The sequence below is a fragment of the Chelmon rostratus genome, chromosome 17 (genome assembly GCF_017976325.1).
Source record: "Chelmon rostratus isolate fCheRos1 chromosome 17, fCheRos1.pri, whole genome shotgun sequence".
NCBI classification, from domain to species: domain Eukaryota; kingdom Metazoa; phylum Chordata; class Actinopteri; order Chaetodontiformes; family Chaetodontidae; genus Chelmon; species Chelmon rostratus.
Genome location: NC_055674.1, coordinates 14799161 through 14821310, shown reverse-complemented (window position 1 = coordinate 14821310; position 22150 = coordinate 14799161). Strand labels below are relative to the sequence as shown.

General features: G+C 44.3%; 1 protein-coding gene across 1 annotated transcript; it reads left to right on the top strand.

Annotated features, from left to right (window-relative positions):
* Positions 1–2116: 2116 nt before the first annotated feature.
* Positions 2117–15914, top strand: xylt2 (xylosyltransferase II). The gene is made up of 11 exons (XM_041956729.1): positions 2117–2249; positions 6396–6939; positions 7870–8045; positions 9645–9847; positions 10322–10402; positions 10790–11006; positions 11401–11577; positions 11713–11969; positions 12080–12275; positions 12656–12989; positions 13336–15914. The coding sequence occupies exons 1-11, from the start codon at positions 2118–2120 to the stop codon at positions 13656–13658; spliced, it is 2640 nt and encodes an 879-aa protein (XP_041812663.1). The 5' UTR covers position 2117; the 3' UTR covers positions 13659–15914.
* Positions 15915–22150: the final 6236 nt, after the last annotated feature.

The window sequence follows — 22150 nt, the reverse complement described above, 5'->3', positions numbered from 1 at the left end:
CTTATTCATTATTATACTGAGGAAGTGGACAACTGCTGCTCCCTCCGCCGCCTGTAATGAATCCGTCCAGACAAGCGGGTTAACACACTGCATGCCTGAGCTGGACTCCCGTTACCCTGGAGACCGCGGGGGTCCCGTCCGGAGATGATTTCTATGCAGACAAAGGGTCGAAATGAAGCGTTAGTATTCATGGATGGGAGCTATGGAAAATATGCATTCCTTTTCAGCTCAAATTACCTTTAATTTGTGGCATTTTAGCATTTTTTTTTTGGAGGGTTGAATCTCAAGCATTGCAGCTCTGCTCTGCAATTATAGCACATAAGAAATGTCTTTTTAATTAATTTTAATCAGAAATGGCCATGACCTTGATCTTCCATGTAGACGCTCAAAGTAGATCAATGTAGAAAAAACGGCTGCATTTAACTGAAGTTGTGTACTGGAGAACCCTTAACGGGCTCCATGGGAAAATGTTATGATAAAACTTCTGCAGAAAAAGTTGTGTAACATGTAAAAAGCAACATCAAGTCTGGGCTAAATTTTATTTGCAGTCCTCAGAGAATGAAAGAGTTCAGAAACATCACATCACTACTGGTTTGATTAAAGAGAAACTTCAAATGTCTTTTCTGTTATATGATTTATTGATGAAATACGCTAAATCGAGAGAGATAACATATTAAAGTGAGAATGTTTTCTTCAGAGAGAGGATAGATGTTGACAATTAGTTTGTATGTGTTTATGTTTAATGTTTGCAGGGAATTTATGAAGAAATCAGTCATGTGCCTTTAAATTTAAACCACCCTCCCTAGTTCACTTAGATATATTACCTCCTTTTATTTCTTTGAGGCATCTCTTTTTACTTAACCTAAAGCTTCTAATGATACTTGAGATATGGAAATGGTTTGTAATGTGTGTAGGTGCATGTAAATGTATGGGTGTAGTTTTTCATGGGTGTGTATGCATTTACTGTATGTGTTTTGGCATTTTTAGGTGAATCTGTGGTGTGACTATAGGCCTAGGGGAGCTTTCGCCTGTCTATGTGTGTGTTGTTCTGCTTTATTTATTTATTTATCTTAATTTATAGTGCTACAGATCTTGAAGCCCATTGCCATAGGATGGGTACTGTACCTTGACATCAATAAATACTGTAATTTGACATGTATTTGTCAGGACATGGGTTAAATCCGTGATTCAACATTGTTGTTTGTGACCCATTAAAATAATGCAACTGTGACGCCTCATCACCCTGGCCTTAGTCTTTTCCAGCAGTTCAACCAAAAATGTTTCCTTCCTTGGTTGTTTCATTTGAAAGTTTTTTTGAGGCCTGAAGAGGTGACAGGATCCAGCATTTCACAAAAAAAGCTAAATTAGAAAACAATACATTGTTTTGTTTAACAAAGTAACAGATGAAACGTTCCAGGGTCCCGACTCACACACAGGGGGCCCCTAGGTTTAATGGTTGGGTTGGGTTTTTTCATACATACAACAATCATTACAACTCTGATTTACGGGACATAATCTTCAGTAGTGGAACACTAGATGCAATATCATGGATGCAGGGGTGCTGCTGAGGGGTAGCCAAAGGGGGCCATGGCCACCCTGATACAAATGCTGGCCTGCCTACTGTTTGCCCCAAGCAGACACCCCCCTCCCCTCGCATATGCATATGGGTGCCACAGCATGGACATAACTGTGCACATTGCTATGACGTAAGTGAACCCAAGTGTGACACAAGAGGAAATTTGAATGAGAGGGTATGGGATATGAGCCGGGCCGGCTGGAAGCGTTTGGCCTGGGTTAGTGGCTGGTTGTGATGCCAAACAGCACTCACACTCACACATTTGCACTGCAACTATACTGCACAACAATTTCACCTGGCCCTGAAGGGGTCTGAGAGTTTCAATGTGCTCAAAACGATGGAAAAGGAGCAAACGTTTTTTTTTTCCTAACAATGTTGTTTTATACAAAAATACACAGTAGATAAAAAAAAACCTAAATGACACAGTGTTTATAATTTTTTTTGAGACATTGCAGCAACCTGAGGACGGCGAGCGACACCGTGTGCGCGCGCAGTTCAGAATGCGCCCTGCACGCGCTCCCCGTCAACTCGAGTCGGAAAAATGGTGGCCAGCGCTCGAGTACAGAAGCTCCTTCGCCGATATAAACTAGCGATCGCCGCCGCATTAACTATCCTCCTGATCCAAGGGCTTGTCGTATGGAGCCTGAGAAGTCTAGAAGAAGGCGAGGCAGAGGTGAGCTGCAGTCCCTCCGCTTATTTATGTCTCGGCGGTGATTCGGTTGGGTTTAATTGTAGAGCTAGCCGTTAGCGCTTAGCTGAGCTCACGGTGTGTTATGATACAGTAACGTTAGCTGACGCTAGCTAAGTTAGCAGTTCGGGAATAGCGCCGCTCCGAAACATTTTATTAAAACCGGACCAGCCCTGTCGTCTGTTTGTCACTGACCACAGCATCACAGACCAGTACAGCAACGTACAATACAACGCGCTACATGTCGAGACTGTGAAATTACTAGAGCTGATGCTACTCTTTACATGGCATAGTAGTTAACTTGTTTAAGGGGCAGCAGTGGTCTTTACACTGGTGATTGTCTCTACATTTCATTTGGAGTTACAGTGGTTTTTCAGAAAATGTGACGGTGGGCGGACAGAGCAAACGGACAAACCCGTATTACTCATTTAAGAGAAAGATGATGTCTACGAAATGATGCAACTTTTTGGGAACACGTGAAAGAGCTCCGTTGTGATTCATTGATCGTTAACAGCTCATCCGTGTGTTGCTGTCCCAGGATATCCAGCGTCTGTTCTACTTTGTTTTTCATTTTCTCCCTCTTTTTTTTAACCATCAGAGGCCTTTCTCTGCGGGGCTGCTCTGTCTGTGTGACCTTCACTAAGCTTTGAATCATACCAAAGCACCCAGAGAGGGAGCATAGCCCAGGGATAGAGGTTAAAGTTAAGCAGAGAGTTGCCTGCACTGCATACCACTGAAACAGTTTATATACCTATAGCCACGTCCACTGTGGGAAGCTCGTCTCTGTGTGTCCCTCGCACACCTGGAGCACACTACCTTGAGGCAGTGCCTGTTCCTGTTCTCCCTCTAAATAAGGTGAGGGGAGTCGTTAACAGATGTGACCCATGGAGGACTGTGAGTAAGTTACTGATGGAGCAGCAAGAATGCAAGCTGAAACCTGAGTTGGGAACCGTGCTGCTTCTCTATCATGACATGACAAGCGGGGACGATGAATAATATTCCTCCTAACATGGACAGATTGCAGATCTGTGCCCGGAGGCGCAGCTGAGGCAGGCAGCAGATGTAGTGCAGTGGCTCCGGTGGAGGAAAGGCGTTATCAGAGAGGGGAAAAAAGGGATTGTGATTCTCTTTTCAGCGACCTGTGTCCACCAAGACAATGATGTGGACTAATTCACTTCACTATAAGCCAAACAGTAAACACTCATCAAGAGCCTGGCCCTTTGCCATTCTTTTACTAGAGGTGAGGCCAGCCTTGATGAAGTGATCCATTTCCTTTGAGCACACTTCAACGTGACACTGTGACAAAACGGGAAATGTGAAATGCTGTTCGTCATATTGCAAAAGTAATGTTCCCTTTTTACTTCTGTCACCTGTTTGCACTATAAGCCTCCAGCCTTTCTGCGGCCTCATCAGGTGCATTCAGGCTTAAACATGCTTCAGCAAAGATACAGAGGAATGTCTGTATGAGGTTTGTGGTTAACTGAAGCTCACCTCTGACTGTAAAGGAGCGGAAGTGTACACCGCTAAAATCCCCCCACAGCTGCACATAGTATGTGCTGTCCAGACTGCCCTTTTATTAATAATCAATTTCAAATGTATTTTTTGTACATAATTTAAAGTTGTTCTCATTATTTCCCTGTGAACTCTGCTTTCTGAAATGTGACGCTGCTGCTCACTGCACTTGTCAGCCTGACATGCAGCTATGTTGGCAGACCTCTACGCGAATGTCAGCGCACTGGGCCCTCGCATGTTTGCAGACACAGATTCAGAATCAGATTTCAGGTTTAAGAATGCATATTAATCATCACTTCACATCTGAACAGTGCAGAGACCACATTCCTCCATACGCCGTGCTCCCTGGCTTAATTCACATCTGCTCTAATCAGTGGCTTGCTGTGCATGTGTGAACACATACATACATTATGTCAAAGCCCTCGTACAGACGAGGGAAAGGATTTTGAGGACAGACGGAGACGACTATGTCATCCTTGTGTCATCCTCTGCTTGCCTGCGCTCTCCTACGGAGCGCAGTGCTTGCTGCTGCTTCTCGCTTCAGCAGATGGCGACACTGATACGGTTTCGCCAGACTTTAATTGGAAAGTAAAGACGCTGCCTGGCTTGCCTTTGAATCAATACATTTTTGACATGATGGTGTTAATTAAAAGCTGTGAGAACAAGTGATAAGGAAAATTGAAATGTTAGCCCCTGCTGCATGCTTGCCTTCTGTGTGAGAACATTTACTCTTGCAGTCGAAAAGTAGTAGTAGTCTTTATCAGTGTTAGCTGACAAAAGGCATAGATCTTCAAACTTGTGTTTTATATTAATTTTCAACCATCATGGAGAGAAAATGTACCACCACTGTGGGAGAAAGTGTGAAATACTCTAAAATGTTAAAAGATGTTGAGAACAAACGTTTTTATCATAATTAATTCCTAAAATATGAAGTGCTTTCAAGCTACAGTTTGTGTCAGAACCAAAACTGAGACCAAAATGGGAATAGAAAAGGCACTGAATTGTCTTATCCTCAGTGCTGCTTACTAGCTTTGCTGTTAAGTGGAACTTTTCCAACAAAGACAGATTTACAGATAAAAAATGGAGTTGTTCTGAGAAATCCCATTAAAACAGAAATCATAAAGCTCATTAAATGCACTGCAGTAATTCTGTAAAATCTGGAGTCAGTCAGTCTTTTGAATTACTTATTTCAGTTTAAGTTTTACTTTTGACACTACCATACTGCTGTCATATTAATATTTTCTGTGTCTGGAGTCGACTCCAAATAGAAACCCAGGCATACAGTACATGGCTGAGAAATTCTTTAGCAGAAATGTACCACTTTGAACCGAGTGACTCCTAAAGGAAACCCATGATTAAAGTAACCAAGTTTTCTTGTTCAGCTGCTGTCTCAGAAATCAGGTTTCTGCTGAAATCTGACAAAAACCAGGTTACACAAGTACATGTAAACTCACTGAGAGAGACTTGACTGCAATGACTGGTATGTAACTGGGCTCCACGATGCCTCTTACTATGATGGGTTTGAGAGTGCAGTTGGCAATCATTAGCTCACTGCGCTGTGCTGGTTGGCAGCTGGTTCACTGGCAGTGTATTATCTGGCTCGTTGTCCTACCACACAGCCCCAGCCCCTGTTCTGTTCCCACTGTCTCTGGGCTGTCGGCGTGCCAGCGGCATGAGTCGAGCGAGCCCGCATTCTGCCATATCGTCTGACAGAGGCAGAAAGCCCTCAGCCCACTCGCTGTTCCTCTTCCTCTACTCCAAGTGCACATTCTGAAGGGCTTTTTTTCTGTGATCCAATAATCTACTGCGCCAAAGCTGCGATGTTGTTTGGCTAGAAGATTTAAAAATGGCTTAAGTCCTTTTTTAAAGTCTGCCTTCCAGTTCTGAGGTGTGATTTGTACTACAGTAAGATTCTCACTATACTCTTAAATTACATACTCTTGAATTAAAATGTTATAACACACATTGTAACTATAGGAAGAATCCCAGATTAGTGATGGTTGTGGTGCATGTACGCATAAAATTAGGGCACACACACATAGTTGCTGTCTGATAAGGATTCTGTATGTCACCTCCTTAATGTCTCTGTCTGTATGAAGTGGGTGGGTGTGTGTGAGAACATGTCACACAGTCAGTTGTATACATTTGTCCTGCATGCTGCTAAAAGGGTGCAGGTTTGTTGAGGTCTCTACAGTGACTCCCTGGATTCATCGTCTGTCTTTGAGTGTGTGTGTGTGTGTGGGTGTGTGTGTGTGGGGGGGGCTATCCAGAACTGTGCTTTTTGCAGATTAGCTCCACAAAAAGGCAGAGAGGCTCAGCTAAAAATAACCCAGATCAGAGAAATGAAAAAACAAAACCAAATAAACACATCCTTCCCTCTGGGCCTCTGTCTTCGTTTACCTTATGTCATTCTTGGATTGTGAATCAATGCCTCCTCTCAGTAGTGTGTGTCCAAGATGTTCTTATGGAATGAGTGGCACCAAATCTGGATTTAAAATGTATTTTTACTCTCTCTCTCTCTCCCTCTCTCTCTCTCTCCCTCTCTCTCTCTCTCCCTCTCTCCCTCTCTCTCTCTCTCTCTCTCTCTCTCCTGCTTTCTTCTTCTCTCTCTCGCTGCAGAGAAAAATAAGACGGTCTAAGCTGCCTGACCACAACAGCCAGGACCCCAAGAGAGACACTGCACTTTGGGAGAAACAAAAGTTTTTGTCAGGGAAGAACAGGGGCAGATGGAGTGGCAGGTTGGAGAAGACGGGGGGCACAGCAGCCAGCGCGCTGAGGAGAGGGACCAGTCGCAAGGGAGAAAAGCCCAGCATCAGGCTGAAGTCTCCCCAGGAGCGGGGGACGAGGGGAAACGGAGTGGATGGTGTGGTCCTCCACGACCTGTCCAGCAGCCGTAACTTCAACGAGACCCGCGGTGGCACTGATGGCGCAGCCAGGCTGCCTGCCGCTGCCATACTGGGGGAGCCGGGCAGCGTGGACGGGGCGCACCAAGCCCCCAGCAGTGACTTTGTGCCGAAATGTGATATTATAGGCAAAGACGCGCTGTCTGCCCTTCATCGCGCAGGGTCACAGCAGTGCCGACAGGAGATTGCCAACATCGTGTGTCAGCATCAGGCTGGGCAGCTCATGCCAGACACACTTCCTCAGTTCTGCCCACAGCTCGGTGAGGACCGTTTGACATGATGATGCAGACAATCTACACACAGATATCTCATCATTTATTGGTCTAATTTTTACTTGCTGTGTTTCAGTCAAAAAATTTCTCGTACTAAATGTTCTTGAAAATTCGATGAAATCTGTGTTGGGGTTACCTCATCCAAAGGAAGCCCAGATTTTTTCATGTTAGTGTTTTCACCGGGTGATAATTGTTCATTTGCAGATTTGGGGTTCACAGTTCTTCAAAGCACAGTGTGTAATTTCAGGATCTCTCAGTCAACAGTTAAAACAAAAGATGTAGAATGTGATTGTGGGAGTTGTTGTCTTTATTGTTAAGCCACCACCAGCAGCTCAACCAAATATAAAGCATAGCTCCTGTAGTTTTTAGTCATTTTAATACAGAAATGTTACATATTGTACCTTTAAGTCTAAATGAATGAAAAGATATTTTCTCAGAGAGAGATCTTGCATACCTGAGACACTAAAAACAAAAACCTTCGACCCACTGGGAAGAACACAAGTAAATGTGTTATATATTTCCAGCTTTATGTGGTCTATATCACCCACCGCTTTGCTTGTACACCAAGGGTTAGATATCACTGACAGCCAGTCAAATCAAACATATCTAATTTTATAAACAACAACTTGTGTATTGCTGTAATACAGTTTTGGGGTCGCACTGGGACAAAACACTCGGCCCACGCCTCTAGTTTGTTCCGTCCAGTGAACACTGTTGGCAGTGTTCATGTGTGTGGGAAACTTTGTTGGCAGAAAAATAAGAAAAAAGGACAAAACGTCCCCTGCTTTAGATGTATGCACTTTACACATGAACCTATTATGTAACCTTCTAAAGTCAAATTTCATCCTTTGAACAAGTTGTTATTCTCTGAAGCTCTCCAGACCCGGCTGAGTCAGTCTTTCATGTCTCTGTCCTCAGGTGTATCAAATCAGGTCCAGGCCGTTGGTGAGCTGGACAACAGCCTGTCACAAGTGGAGAACCCCGTCAGAGTCGCTTTTGTTCTGATGGTCCATGGCCGCGCCGTACGGCAGCTCAAGCGCCTCATCAAAGCCATATATCACCGTGAACACTACTACTACATCCATGTGGACAAAGTAAGCCCTAAAAGGAGACTGCCGCACATGCTCCATTATATGGCCGATTGTCCTTGCTTGCACACAGACACCATCATAATCCAAATATGAGACATGTCATTCTTTAACTTCTAAGCGATCACATCTGGAAAAGGTTCTGCTGGTGATACTAGCTTACAGTATTGTTTATTTATGTTCAGGCTGAAGTGTATTTGGCACCCTGCTTGGGGCAGGCTACGCTGAGCTCAGAAATGCTTTTACCGGTAAGGTCTTGTTGCATTATGAAGGTTAAATTTATCCCGTGGGTCTCACAGTGTGTTAAAGGGGATTAGCCTGGATAGAGTAAAGTGCGGTTATTCTTAGGGGCTGGATTTAGTGGGGGGAAAGTCTGCTGTCATATGAAGCCGGAAGGCAAAAGACAAACGTGTGGCTGAGTAGTGATATGGGAGATGTGCAGAGAGCAGAGAAACAGGTGCATGTTGTCAGTGCACCTGTGTAGCTGGAAAGGTTTTGAGTCCCCGGGAGCTGCTCTGTTCTGCTGCCAAGGGACAGTGGAGAGGCTCACTGGAGGCAGTGATGAATAAGAAGTCAGTGGGACAGTCACACCACAGACAGCATTTTAGGCACTTTGCCAACCTCACCTTATATATCTCCAAGACAAAAGCCTGTTTGAGAGATGAGGCTGTGAAACAGGTCAGGCTGTACTGGAATCAGTCCACCAGCTCCTCTGCACTCCACCACCCAAATGTCTATTTTTTCCTACGTCCACAAGTCAGGGCTGTGAGTTTATGAGTCATTCTGTTGCCTTTTTTTCTGCGGTTGTCTCTGTTGTGAGCACAGCCAGGATACCCCACACATTCTTGCAATGTCTGGCTAAAATTAAGGCTTAAAAAGAAATCCTTTGTTCCAACATACATTGCCGTGGTTCTTGTGCTAAATGTCCAATCTTTATTTAATACAGGACAGAATCAGTTGGACTTCATGTCCCTGGACAATTCATTTCCAAGTGTCTTATTCTCTTAAAGTGCCCATTTATTGCTCCAGAACCTTGTATTAGCTGTGTTTATTTGGAAAAGGGCTGCTTGTTAATTAGATGCTAATTAATCTAATTTAGCTCTAATGGGAAATTAATAAAAAAAAGGTCTTTTGAAGTTACAGATTTTGGCTTCCTCCAATATTCACTCCCATGGTGGCACTCGTAGCTTTATCTCTCACCACCTTTAATGTCTCTTCATAAAGCCTGACAGCTGCTTGGCTCTTTGATTTCTTCCATTTCATCCTTTATTCCCTCCTGAAGTTTAATCCCTGCTTAAGTCTTTTTTTCTTTTTCTTTTTTTTTTACTGCATTTCCTTTAAACTCAGTTCATCTCACTTCTGTGAGGCTGTTTCCTATGGACATTTGCCACAAGGCAAAAATAGCTCACTTTAATTTTCTCTTTCTGTCATCATGGTGATCCACAATACAAAGCGTCTCTGGCTGTTGTTCTTCTCTCAGCACGAGCCAGCTCTGTGTGGTTGTCTTGGCGCGGCGGCAGCTGCATATCTGTAGGAATGTTTGTGATGCAGAAACACGGTTGTCACTGATTTAACTGTGTGACCTTTTGCTTTGAAATTCTCCAGCGGTCCGGCTACTTGCATCGGGAGGTCCTGCAGATAGCACAACAGTACCCAAACGTTCGAGCCACGCCCTGGCGGATGGTCACCATCTGGGGTGGTGCCAGCTTACTGAAGGCCTACCTACGCAGCATGCAGGACCTGCTCTCCATGCTGGACTGGAAGTGGGATTTTTTCATCAACCTCAGTGCTACAGATTTCCCCACCAGGTTGGTCCTGCAGAGTAATATTACGTAACATCCTTAGTCCACAGCAGAATTCTCAAATATCGCTGTGTTTGGACATTTAACCCCAACTCCATTCAAGTGTTAAGCACAGTACATCCAGTGCAAATACTGGTGTTGGGTTCAGGCTTGACAGCTTTTACAGTTTTTGCTGATTCTTTATTGATGCCCTTTCTTATTGCAAACTTAATCTTTCAATACTACATGGAAATCCGAGCAAGCAGTAGCAGCTATAGCATTTGCCACATGAAAAGAGTAGTCTGCCCAAGGGGTAATAAGCTTGGATTGGCTGGATGCACACGAACAAGCCTCCTTCAAACAAATCCTGTCCAGAGTCGCTGCTTTCATTCATGAATATTATCAGACAGATTTTTATTCCAAAGAATCTCCTGGAATTCTGTTTTCTCTGTTGACTTACCTCTGCTTCCTTTCAATTCTCACCTGAACACCCTCCTGCAGGACCAACGATGAACTGGTGGCATTTCTGTCACAGCAAAGAGACAAGAACTTCCTCAAGTCCCACGGGAGAGAAAATGCCAGGTGAGTGTGCCAGCTGTAAGACACACCACCAGCTAAAACACACATTTGGTCGGGGTGCTGACATTTAACCCGAGCTTGTTTTTCTTCCCCTGTAAATTAAGAGGATTGTTCGGATCTGGCAGAAATTTGTAGTTACTCTGTGGTCGTGGTAAATGATGCATGGACATAAACTCACGCTATGGATCTGAGGAGATATTCCAGTGAGTTGGCAGCAGCAAATGGGACCAATTAATAAAACAGTTTAAACTCCACGCTGTTGATATCACACAGGGGAGGCAACAAAGCAACGTGATGAACTGATTCTTCTGCCATTATTTAATAAAGCGTGGCAGCAGAAACAGCAGCGTCTCTTCCACACGTCAATTTAAACTGTGCTCTGTGTTGAAGGTTTATTAAGAAGCAGGGCCTTGACCGTCTCTTCCATGAGTGTGACAACCACATGTGGCGTCTCGGCGAACGCAGCATCCCAGACGGCCTGGAGGTCTCAGGCGGCTCTGATTGGTTCGCGCTCACCCGCCGCTTTGTTGAGTACGTCATCAACTCCCAAGATGACCTGGTGTCAGGGCTGAAGCAGTTCTATTCCTACGCTCTGCTCCCTGCTGAGGTAAGTAAGCCTTAGGTGGTCTGTTTATCTCCCGTAGTTGAGACAGACAGTTTGATATACAAGTCTGTCTCATGCTTGTCCTCCCCTGCCAAGTCAGAGGAGCCCAGCGGCAGAGATAATGTAATACTTTAAGCTTTCATGCGCAGTGTGCAGCAGAGGTGCCAGACGAGAGTAGGGTTCACTCGAGTTCATCTGACTGTGTGGTTTAATGTCTCGGAGGAGGTGCAGTGGTTTGTTCCCTGTTGTTTGGTGCTATAGAGGCGTGACCTTTGCAATTTAGAGTCAGTGGCGAGTCCATACATGTCTTTAATGGTTTGCAGTGTCTTCACCCTCACACAATGCAGCCATTGTTGTATTGCACAGCAGAAATGATGCATTTACTCCTTCTTCCTAGTCTTTCTTCCACACCGTGCTCGGGAACAGTCACATGTGCGACACTCTGGTGGACAACAACCTGCGTGTCACCAACTGGAATCGTAAGCTGGGATGTAAATGCCAGTACAAGCACATCGTGGATTGGTGTGGCTGCTCTCCCAACGATTTCAAACCACAAGACCTCATTCGGATCCAGGTGAGCGAGCCAGATGAGGGCCAGCTGCAGAAAAGCCTAGCTTGTAGTTTCCCAGTCTCTCATGTTTTGCCACTCACGTTTTTATTCAGTGTTCTAAAGGCTTATTTGCATCATCTTTGCTTTTCTAATCCACAGCAATTGACCCGTCCGACATTCTTTGCCCGTAAGTTTGAGTCAACAGTGAACCAGGAGGCCATAGACATCCTGGACACTCACCTGTATGGCCAGTATGCTCCAGGCACTGTTGCCATCAAGGCATACTGGGAGAGTCTGTTTGAGCAGCTGGACGGCGTGGGCTCACTCAGCGACGTGGCTCTCACTGCTTACACTTCTTTCTTTCGCCTGGGCCTCAAGAATCTGGCGACTATGCAGAGCAACACCGAGGCCTGCAGGTCCATAGACACCTTTTTTTTATGTCTAAGTGATCAAACGTGTTATGTCTGTTCTGAAAATAAATACTTTTCCTTTCTCATGTGGGATTTGTTGTGTCCACTCACTACAGGTTTGAACCAGTAGGCTACCCTCTGTCAGTGCACTTGTACTTTTATGACGACCGTTTCCAAGGGTACCTGGTGCGGCAGGAAGTCCAGGCTGTGGGTTCAAAGGTCAAGGAGACACTGGAGATGTGGGCAGTGCCCCAAGCCACATTTGTCCTGGAGACAAACCTTAAGGAGTTTGAAAGGCTCAAGAATCTGGAAGTAAGTATACTTCTTGTCCTCTTGTGTGAAGAAGATGATGAAGATTCTTCATTAACGTTGCCGTTTCTGTCCTGTATGGCTTTTAATATCAAGGTACCATAAGAAAACTGCTGTCTAGAAAGATGTTCTTCCAGATATGAAAAAATTGGGTTGGTCTTATCAGGGCTAGATCTGGCCAAAACTGAACTTTGAAGTTTAATTAGTTTAGAAATATGTTAATATTGGGAAGGATACTAATGAAGAAAGAAAGATATTCTCCCACCTTGTCCTCAAACAGAAAGTCAAAGACAAAGGAGACATTGTTTTGCTGTTGTGTGTCACCTAAGCCATTATTGTTTCAGGACTCTACAGACTGTTCGTTCTGTCTTTCTCCCCGACAGATTGGAACGGAGTGGGATCCTAAAGAGCGAATCTTTCGTAACTTCGGTGGGGTGATCGGCCCTTTGAACGAACCACTGGCAGTCCAGAAGTGGGCACGTGGTCCCAACCTCACAGCCACTATTGTCTGGATTGACCCAGCTCTGGTGGTGGCAGCATCTTATGACATTACCGTGGATGTGGATGCAGAGTACACCCAGTATAAACCCCCTTTGCAGCGCCCGCTGCGGCCCGGTACCTGGACCGTACGGGTGTTAAAACAGTGGGAGCGCGTGGCGGAGGTTCGCTTCCTTGTCATGCCCTTAACCTTCAAAGATAAGGAGCCACTACGCAAAGGTGAGACACTGATTCATGATGTGAAGCTAATGATGTTATACATTTTTCTTATTGGCAACAATTCCCATGAAAGACCAAAACCTTGTGTTAAAATCTGTGTAACGGTGTGTTCAGACCAAATGTGAAGAGAATTTTTGCCTCGTGTGACTCGCACAAATTTGACCACAGCAATATGTTCACATGGAATTGTTGATGAGACAAAAATATGCAATATCACTGGACATTTTCCTAATGGAAGACTTAAAGTTTGACATGTAATAACTCATCTGGTAAGTTCTGTTGGGTCTTTTAAAAGCTCATTTGCCCTCAATTTCTCTTTGTCTCCTAATCTGAATGTCCACTGCAGAAGAGGACAGCTGGCTACACGCAGGTCCTCCAGGTAACCTGTACCTGGAGCAGAGCTTCCAGCAGCTGAGCTCCGTGCTCAAGCTGCCGCCCCAGGAGTCTGCCACGCAGGAGGCCCAGCGTAAAGCCCAGCTGGTGGGCCAGCTCCTCGAAGCATGGGTGGATAGCAGCGTAGGGGCATTCTGGGTTACAGGCGACCTGTGCTCCGCACAGACTTCATCTTGCCCAGCCATAGGACTTTGCTCCAAAACCTCCTGGAGCTCTCTGTCCCCAGACCCCAAGTCTGAACTGGGTCCAGTCAAAAGTGATGGGCGGATCAGGTAGCCCCAGGAGAGGAGAGACTATAGATCTCAGTACACATGCAGGAAGACTGAGGGAGAGCTGGGCCTGCACTGCAGAGCTCCAAAAGAACCTGTGTGAACCGGATATTATCTCAGTGTTTGAGTCAGAGCTCAAGGGCACATAAACAACAAAACATCTGAGACATCGAGACATTCTCAGTGAAGTGGGAATACAGACTTAAAAGAGGAGGATATGACTGCTGGAAATTTGCACATAGATGTTTGCAAGCGCGAAGGCTTGTTATTGTTTTGTGAATGGTGACACAGATGCCAGCTGCATCGTGTTATTTTGCTGGCACACAGGTTTTCAGTCCGGGTCTGTCTGGGTCAGAGTTTGAAAAGAAACCTCTGCGCATGTTTGAACACACAGCTCTCAGTTTTTCTTCTGCTTTGAAAGAAGCAGGAAGCTGTTGTCAGAACTCAACAACAGGCTCCTCGCTGTGTTCTGTCTTCATTTCAGTGGAGAGCAGAACATCTGAGTCATATTATTGTGCTTATTTTGAAGCATTATTATGTAAGCATATGGAGCAGGCAGATGAAGTGCACTTTACTGTAAGACTGTAATGTTACACAGAAGTCACTTGGTTACAGTGTGAGACGTTAAAAGGTCATGGATAAGGTCACATCACTTCATTTTATAGTAGACTCTAAGATGTCCCTCCCATGCACAGATACATCGCTAAATACTTCCAACCTGTACTAGTTAAAAATGAGGAAAAGGAGTGAGGGTTCTTAGGTTTAGAGTCTTATTTGTGTCTTTTTTTTAGTTCTATTTAATGTGTCATAACATTTTTGAACATGTATGTAGTTGTTCTGTCTGTTAGTTCGCTGAACTGGCTGTAAAGTGTTTAGTTCTCTTTCATGTCCGCTGTTACAAAAAAAGCCACTATGAGTTGTTTTTCTGGTCAAAGGAAGTGCCTGAGAGTGACAGCATCGAGGCTGCAGATAGTGAGGTTACATTCAGATTTCCTCTGAAATAGATGACAATCTCAACTCAAAATGTTGTGTGACAACTGAGCAGCCCCCACCTGATGATGAAGACCACTGACGTAGTTGAAACCTTCAGTAAATATGTCCCAGTTTCAGTTTTGAAGGTGAAATCCTCTGTATTGGCTGTGTTTTATTTTTGGGGGCTCCAGAATTTTGTTAGTAATTTAGATAAAACTTAAAACGAATAGTCTTGTTAAATACGTCCATTGGCTTTCTTGGCGAGAGGCAAATGAGAAGGTCGATGCTCATGGTTGCATGGTGAGCGTGAAGCTACGGCCGGGAGCCAGCTAAAGACTGGAAACAGAGGGGAGCCGCTAACCTGGTTTCCAAATCAGACAAAGTCAGCCATAGCTCCCTCGTTTGTTTAATCCGCACAAATAATTAAGTGTAAAAACCACAAAACGCTGTCCTACAGATGGTTATGTGCTAGACTATTTCTTGGTGGCGACAAGGAATTTAATGTCTGACTACCAGCGTTTCTTTGTCGGGTCAGTTGCCAGCGATTTGTTAATTTTTGCACAGATTAAACAAGACTCATGTAACCTTTTAATTTGTGATGCTGGCAGGAGGATTTTGTTGCATTTGAACAGAGCCAGACTGGCTAAAATAGAGTCGTTCCTGTAATGTAGCCCCTCAACAAGACAGCGAAAATGCGTACTCCCCAAAGTGTCCAACTTTCTTTTTAAATGCAAGACTTTTAAGTTGCAAACTTAGGTAGACACAATGTTACCGGCATGGATATATCCAGTAATATGCAGTATTGTCACTTTGTGTGCTCCGTTTGCCTCCGAGGTTGGTAATTGTTCACATTTTATTTCCTAAGGTGTATTTCAACAGACCACTGTATGTTCCTGATTTTATTTTTGCTGATCAAGAGAATCTAAGCTGCCTTTACATAGTGGTAAAGATGAATTGTTTACTACAGGAGAATAGCTTCCAGAGATGTGCAATGAATGCCTTTTCAGAGGATAGTGAAACCCCCCTGCCTGTGTCTTAGTTTGCATTAATTACCTAGTTTTATTTTCTGTTCTTAATTAATAGTCGGCCACAATATGAGTTTTCAAGTGACCTTGTTTACCTTGCACAGCACAGTTGCTTCAGTGAAGCCCCAGTTGTTGATACAGGAGAGCAGAATGATAGGCGTGACAGATGTTATTTTTCTATACTGTTTGAGAGGAAGTGTGTGTGTTGTCTGTTCATCTCCAGTGCTCTGTTAAACTATTAAAAACTGCTGTCTAATTATGTTGCATTTGACAGTCCCGCCTGTTCTGTGTGGTTTGAAGCAGACCTTGTGTTTTTTGTTGTTTTTGTTTTGTTTTTTTGTTTTTGTTTTTTTTTTCTGGGGGGGGGGGTCTCCGTCCGGTTGGTGAGTCATCCTGAGCCCTGTGGCTTTTATCTGAGTACTTCAGCCTGTCACCGTTTGCCTCTGGAAAGGCTCATAGGATGGGCATCATGACTGACGGCTCCATAAAAAAACAAAAACACTTGAAATGCAGGTTTTTCCCATGCTGTTTCTGATTACCTCGACTGTCAGCTTTAACTGAATTTAGCTGTATTAAGGAGGTAATTCTTGGTGTTTTGTGTGTTTATATTCTAGATGTCCTACACTAAACCCACTCTTGGTCTTTACTGTTTTCACTAGGTTTATAAGGTGTTTTTTTCTTCTTTAAAGCACATGAAGGAGGTAGAACATGTTTATGAGACGGAGAGGCGCTCTCCAGGGTGCTGAACTCCTCCTCATTGTCACATCCTTGGAGAAATGCCTGACATGTTTTACCTCATAAATACTGTAAACTACACCCCTGTGTTTGTCTCTAACCAGAACACTTTCATATAAATATTTAGTCCAGTTTGTGCGTGCTTGAACCACAGGACTCGAGGTAGTTTTACATCTTTGTTGAGGATCTAAACCCGAGTGGACCAGGAGGGGGCGGGGGTGATGACTGACAGGCAGGGGCAACGCAAGACCGGACAAAGCTGAGAGAGAGGAAGTTGTCTGGTTAATTTGCAGGAGCTCATCTGCTTTTCATCAGAAAACAAGGTTAAACCGTGGAACAAACAGGATGGATGACACATGCGAAGCACGGCGGCAGGAGGAGGCGAAGCTGGTTTCCTCGGACAGTGCGTACGGGTCGTCTGCGGTGGACACGGAAGCAGAGGACGGACAGACACCCACAGCCAACACCTTCCCTTATAATGAAGACATAACGCATAAGGTGATTTCTTACTTTTGCACTAGTTTTGATGAGCTCTGTCTAAAATATAGAACTCCATATCATGCCAGCTACTGACAGAAAGTCAAACAAATACATTAACAGAATGTTTAAAGTCTAGAAATGAGCCCACAACTTGTGAAGTAATTGAAGAAATTATGAAAACTCAACTATGAAAAGTTATGTCATCAATTTTCACAATAAGGTTTCATTCATCACAGATATTTTATTGAAACATTTTTTTTTTCAAAAGTCTGTTTTTATTTCACTTTAAGTATTGAACACCTGGACTCTATATTAAACATCTGGTTCCCGATTCTTAAAAATATTTTTAGGGTTGCAAAAGGCATTGCAGGGAACCACTAATGATCTCTAAACGATTTATAAGGTACATCCATACAATCTAATGCAATCTAGCATGACATCTCTGTAGGCTAACAAAACCTACACACCAATGAATCTGCCCCACATTGTAAAAAGGACCACCAAGCTGAGCCACCACCTCACTAGATTGGTTGTTCACAGATTAATCTCCACCTTGTTTGATTTTGGGTGATGAATAGATTTCTCTAGTGTCACGACCGGGCTCTTAGGCTGTGACACAAGGAGGGACGTGACCACAGTTGTACAGGGCAGAGCCAGGGGGCTGTCACACCAAGAAATCCCCCCAAGTCTATTAATGATATGTCTGCGTGTGTGTGTGTGGGCGGCCGGCTGGATGAAAGAGTCTCAGAAGTTTTCCTATTAAAATCCTCCACTAATATTAGCTCTGCTGTTAACTACTGTACTGTTATCAGATTGAGGGAGTACACCATTGGTATTCCTCACTAGCGTCTTGTTCATCCTCTGTGTGTGAGCACATGCAGCACATTAGAAGCCAGCTTCCTCGCCTAGATGCATGAATCCACTTGCAGACATGACAAACACACACACACAGATTGATCTTATGCAGTGTATCTAGCTGGTGACAGCTCAATGCCGATTCCTATTTAGGTTATTATCACAATCCTGGGCTAAATTAACACAGACTAAGAATACTGCTGCGCTTCTGCATATAGACAGTTTCAGTGTCAGAGAAACAAATGCTTGGTTTTTTTTAATCAAATGTGCAGGATGGGTTCTGTCTATTGCCTGTATTAGTGCAGTTGTAACATACTATGTCAAATTATGTTCATGACAATGAACAGCTTGCTTCTGTTTGTGAGAGGAATTTTCCTGCTTTACCGCTGCAGCTAGTTTGATCCCTTCATAAGCTTCGAGACCCTCAATAACTCAGCTGTTCAGTGTTATATGTGAGCCCAGAACAAGCTCCTGCATCATAACACTACAATACATATAATGGCTCCGCCAGCTAAAATGGACCAATCGGCCCTCAGTTCTTTAAATACTAACACTAATAAACTTTCTAGTGGTCTGAGAAAATGATGAGAAGAAGCTGTCTCAATGACAAATAATATAATAAATATGTCATATTAAATTATACATTTCTTTGAGAATACACTGTAATGTATGAAAATGTCCCAAAGTCTTTTCAGAACCGCTCAAAAGAACAAACTTGGTAGAAAACTGAAATGATGTGTCTCTGTAAATGCTGTTGCAAAACTTAATCCTTCATAATGTGAGGCTGAATGTAAAGTTATCAGCATTTAAAGAGCAAGTACACTATCATCTCCTGGTTGGGAAACATGAGAGCAGAGATACTTCCCGCTCTCTGTTCCTGCTGAATCCACACAGCGCGCTCATATTTAAAGGCAAGCCTGGCTTTCTCCTAAATGATAAGTTGTTTGAGATGAATTCACATTTGGATTAATGTAAAAAAAAAAAAAAAAGACAAGAAAAAGAAATGTCTGAGTAAGAGCCTGTTATTCATCCTGAAACTGGGGAGAAAATAAGGTACTTTTCATTCAACCATCACTCAAAAAAGTACCCAAACTTTGTGCTGTAAATATTGTATTTACCATTATTTAACACTGCTAAATACATGTTATTTAAGTGGGCTGTGTGGGGAGTTATCTGCTGGCCGACAGGACATCTGTAAGAGTGGATGCTGATGACTCACTGAGTTAAATGACCATCCGATGTATCCGCTGGACCCTTACATGTATGAGGGTCTTGGGTTTCCACTCATCATTTTCACGTTAACGATCTTGTTATGAGACGTCTCTGAGGCTCGCTCTTGATGGACCCAAGCATCTCTGAGAAATCTCATGTTGCCATGGAGAAATCCTCAGCATCTCTGCTATAGGACCCTTGCCACAGTAAACCCCCCCCCCCCCCACCTCGATCCTCCATCCAGTTCCCGTGGAGATTAACTTCCTCCTCGCTGCCGCTCTTCAACTCCTGCCGTTTGTCCGGCGAATGTTTACATGTCGGCATCAACATTTGATGAAGGAGGCATGAAATAGTAATATGTTGACTTCACACTGGCTGGCTAAACGCTGCGCAACTTCCCCTTCAAACCGTGAGTCATGCACACAGCAGCTTGCCTCCGGTCTGCTTCGTTTGTACTTCAGGGCCGATCTGTGCTTGTACTCACTCACACTGTGGAGGATTGTTCTGTATTCAACCTCAGAAAGCATCACTCTTAATGCCTGTTATTCAACAACGAAAAAACAGCCTCCTATATGAAGATTCTTTCTCTCCTGTATGTTTTGTTTGAAAATCTCACTGTCTATTTGCTGGATTTCTGTCTCTTTATTGGCAGGTACATAAAATGTTGCTTTACTCTGCAGTTTGGAAGACGACATCGTCAAAGAAAGTTCTGCAAACTAAAGAACCAGACAGACTCTGATCTTCATCCTGTACATCTGCTCAGACTGTCAGGACGTTGTGTTTTTAATGGGAGAGCAAAGTTGAAAGTGCTAAATTTGTGGGTGTCAGTGATTAAAGTGATGGCATTGCAAGCTGCGTGCTCTCACGCTGCACCTTATGTGGGCGCTTGGAGACTGAGAACAAGAGGCAGGCGGAGGGCAGGGGAACCCTGCTGGAGGAGGAAGAGGAGGAAGAGAGCGATGCATGTCAACAGGCTGGGCACACCACCAGCCCCCAGTGAGACGATAACATGGCAATGAGTGTGATTGATGCCTGTGGTGTCGCATCAGTAGATCCCTGCTCAGCCATGAGAACTGATGGTTATCACAGCAGCACTGATGGTTTTTGTTTATGGGTGTGTGTGTGTGTGTGAGAGAGAGGTTCAGATCCTTTACTGAAGTAAAAGTAGCTATAAAACGATGTAAAAAAAATACTCCATGAGAAGTTAAAGTTCTGTATTTAAATGTTTCCAAAGTAAATGTTTGCAGCCGAGGCCCCTGTGGCTGATTATTTTTATTAAGATTACTATTATAATCAGTAGACTGAATACTTATGCATCAATGTGTAAGTAACATTTTACTGTTGTGTTGATCAAGTTGTGAATCTGAGTCTGTAAATTTTATCTTATTATACAAGATACTGCAAAAGATTTTTTATTATCACTGCTTTAATCTTCATCAAATAAATGCAGTGCAGTAAAAAGTATAATATTTCTCTCTGAACTGTAGTGTAAAGTGGCATTAAACTGAAAAACGAGTCAAAATTGTACTTAAGTACACTGCTTGAGTTAATACACTTAGTTACTTCCCACAGTGTTGTGGTCTTGGTCCCCCTGTGGGTGCAAGAACAAAGGCAGATCATCAGCCTGAGATGTGAGCATCCATGTTGCATACAGTTACACAGTTTCAGGCCTAAACACACACACACACCCCTCAGGTATATTCCCAGTTCAGCACTGCACACTGTCCTTCCCTGCTGGAGGCATCAATCCAACCTCCAGCCGTCACTCTGCATTACAGAGCACAGAGCTGTGCACAGAGCAACAGATGAGCACGTACAGTAACCTACACCATGTGCCCACACAGTGTGCAGGCCTCGGGCGAGGAGCCTGGATACGTGATGCCATCTCCCTGTGACTCTCTCTGCAGACAATCCTGGTGGGAGACAGCGGGGTGGGCAAGACCTCTCTGCTGGTCCAGTACGACCAGGGCAAGTTCATCCCGGGGTCCTTCACCGCCACCGTTGGCATCGGTTTCACAGTGAGTCCACGCATCCTGTCTTCTACACCCTGAGTTGCACTCATCCATGTCTTTCTACCCCCCCCCCAAACACACACACACACACACACACATATCCCCTCTCCCTCCTCACACCCCCCATCCTGCTGTTGACGTCCCTGCGACGGGCCGCTTGCACTGAGGCAGCATCATGACAGCGGGGCAGATCTGCTCTGTGTCTCTGCTGTTTGTGTGTCAGCGAAGTGCAGCATGAATCAGTGGTGCGCTCCAGTGTGGCATGTCGCATCTTCTCACTGCATTCATTACGATCCATAACACTGTGTGTACACGGGGTGGGGTGGGGGGTTGTTTGCATTATTATGGCTAATGATGCCACTGCTATGATTAAATTACTGTGAGGAGAGCGCAGCTAATGAATGTCATGGCGGCGGGCTGTTTGCTGCTGGATGTTTTTAACAAAGCTGTTTTAAACAAGAGTGATTTTATGCTTTGCGACATGCGGTGAGGAGGGGGAGCTCGCTCTGTGTGGCAAGTGGAGACGAGTGGAGACAAACAGGAAAGATGTATGGCTCATTTAGTGTAAAAATGCTCAGCTGTGGCAGCTCTAACTTTGGCTTTGTGTCACCGCCATTAGAGCAGCACAGAGGCGGCAGAAATGTGTGAAGGAAGTATAAAATTGGCTTTGCCATTTCGCATTAGCATAAGTTTGTGGCGGCGCATGATTCAAGGTTCAAAAACCCTGCAGGAAAATGCACAGCAGCAGCTAAATAAATCACTGCTGCATACATCTGCTGGGCTTAAAGTCAAGGGGGAGACGGGGCCTGCAAATAATGCTGCTTCAAATGCGCACAAGGTGAAAATGTTTTCCTGTGCTGACCCCTGAGCATTTGTTGCAGCTCTCTCAGGTGGACTAAGTTTGCACCTTTTTTTTTTTTTTTTAGATGCACTTCTCTTCAGTGCTTTTAAGGAAACAACCAGTCCGTTCCAGGAACACATCTTCGCATCTCTTTTTGGCCCCATTCACAAATAAATCAGCCATTCGCGGCGCTCCAGCTCCAAATGAATGTCTTTGTTCGGGTCAGATGTCGCCTTGCAGCTGCCCATCACACAGAGCGACGGGTTCATGTGTTTGAACAAGAGATTACATGTCAGTTATGTAACGTAAGTGATCTCTGACCGCGTGTCGGTATCGGTCCCGTCGCCGCGGAGCGCAGGGGAGGCGC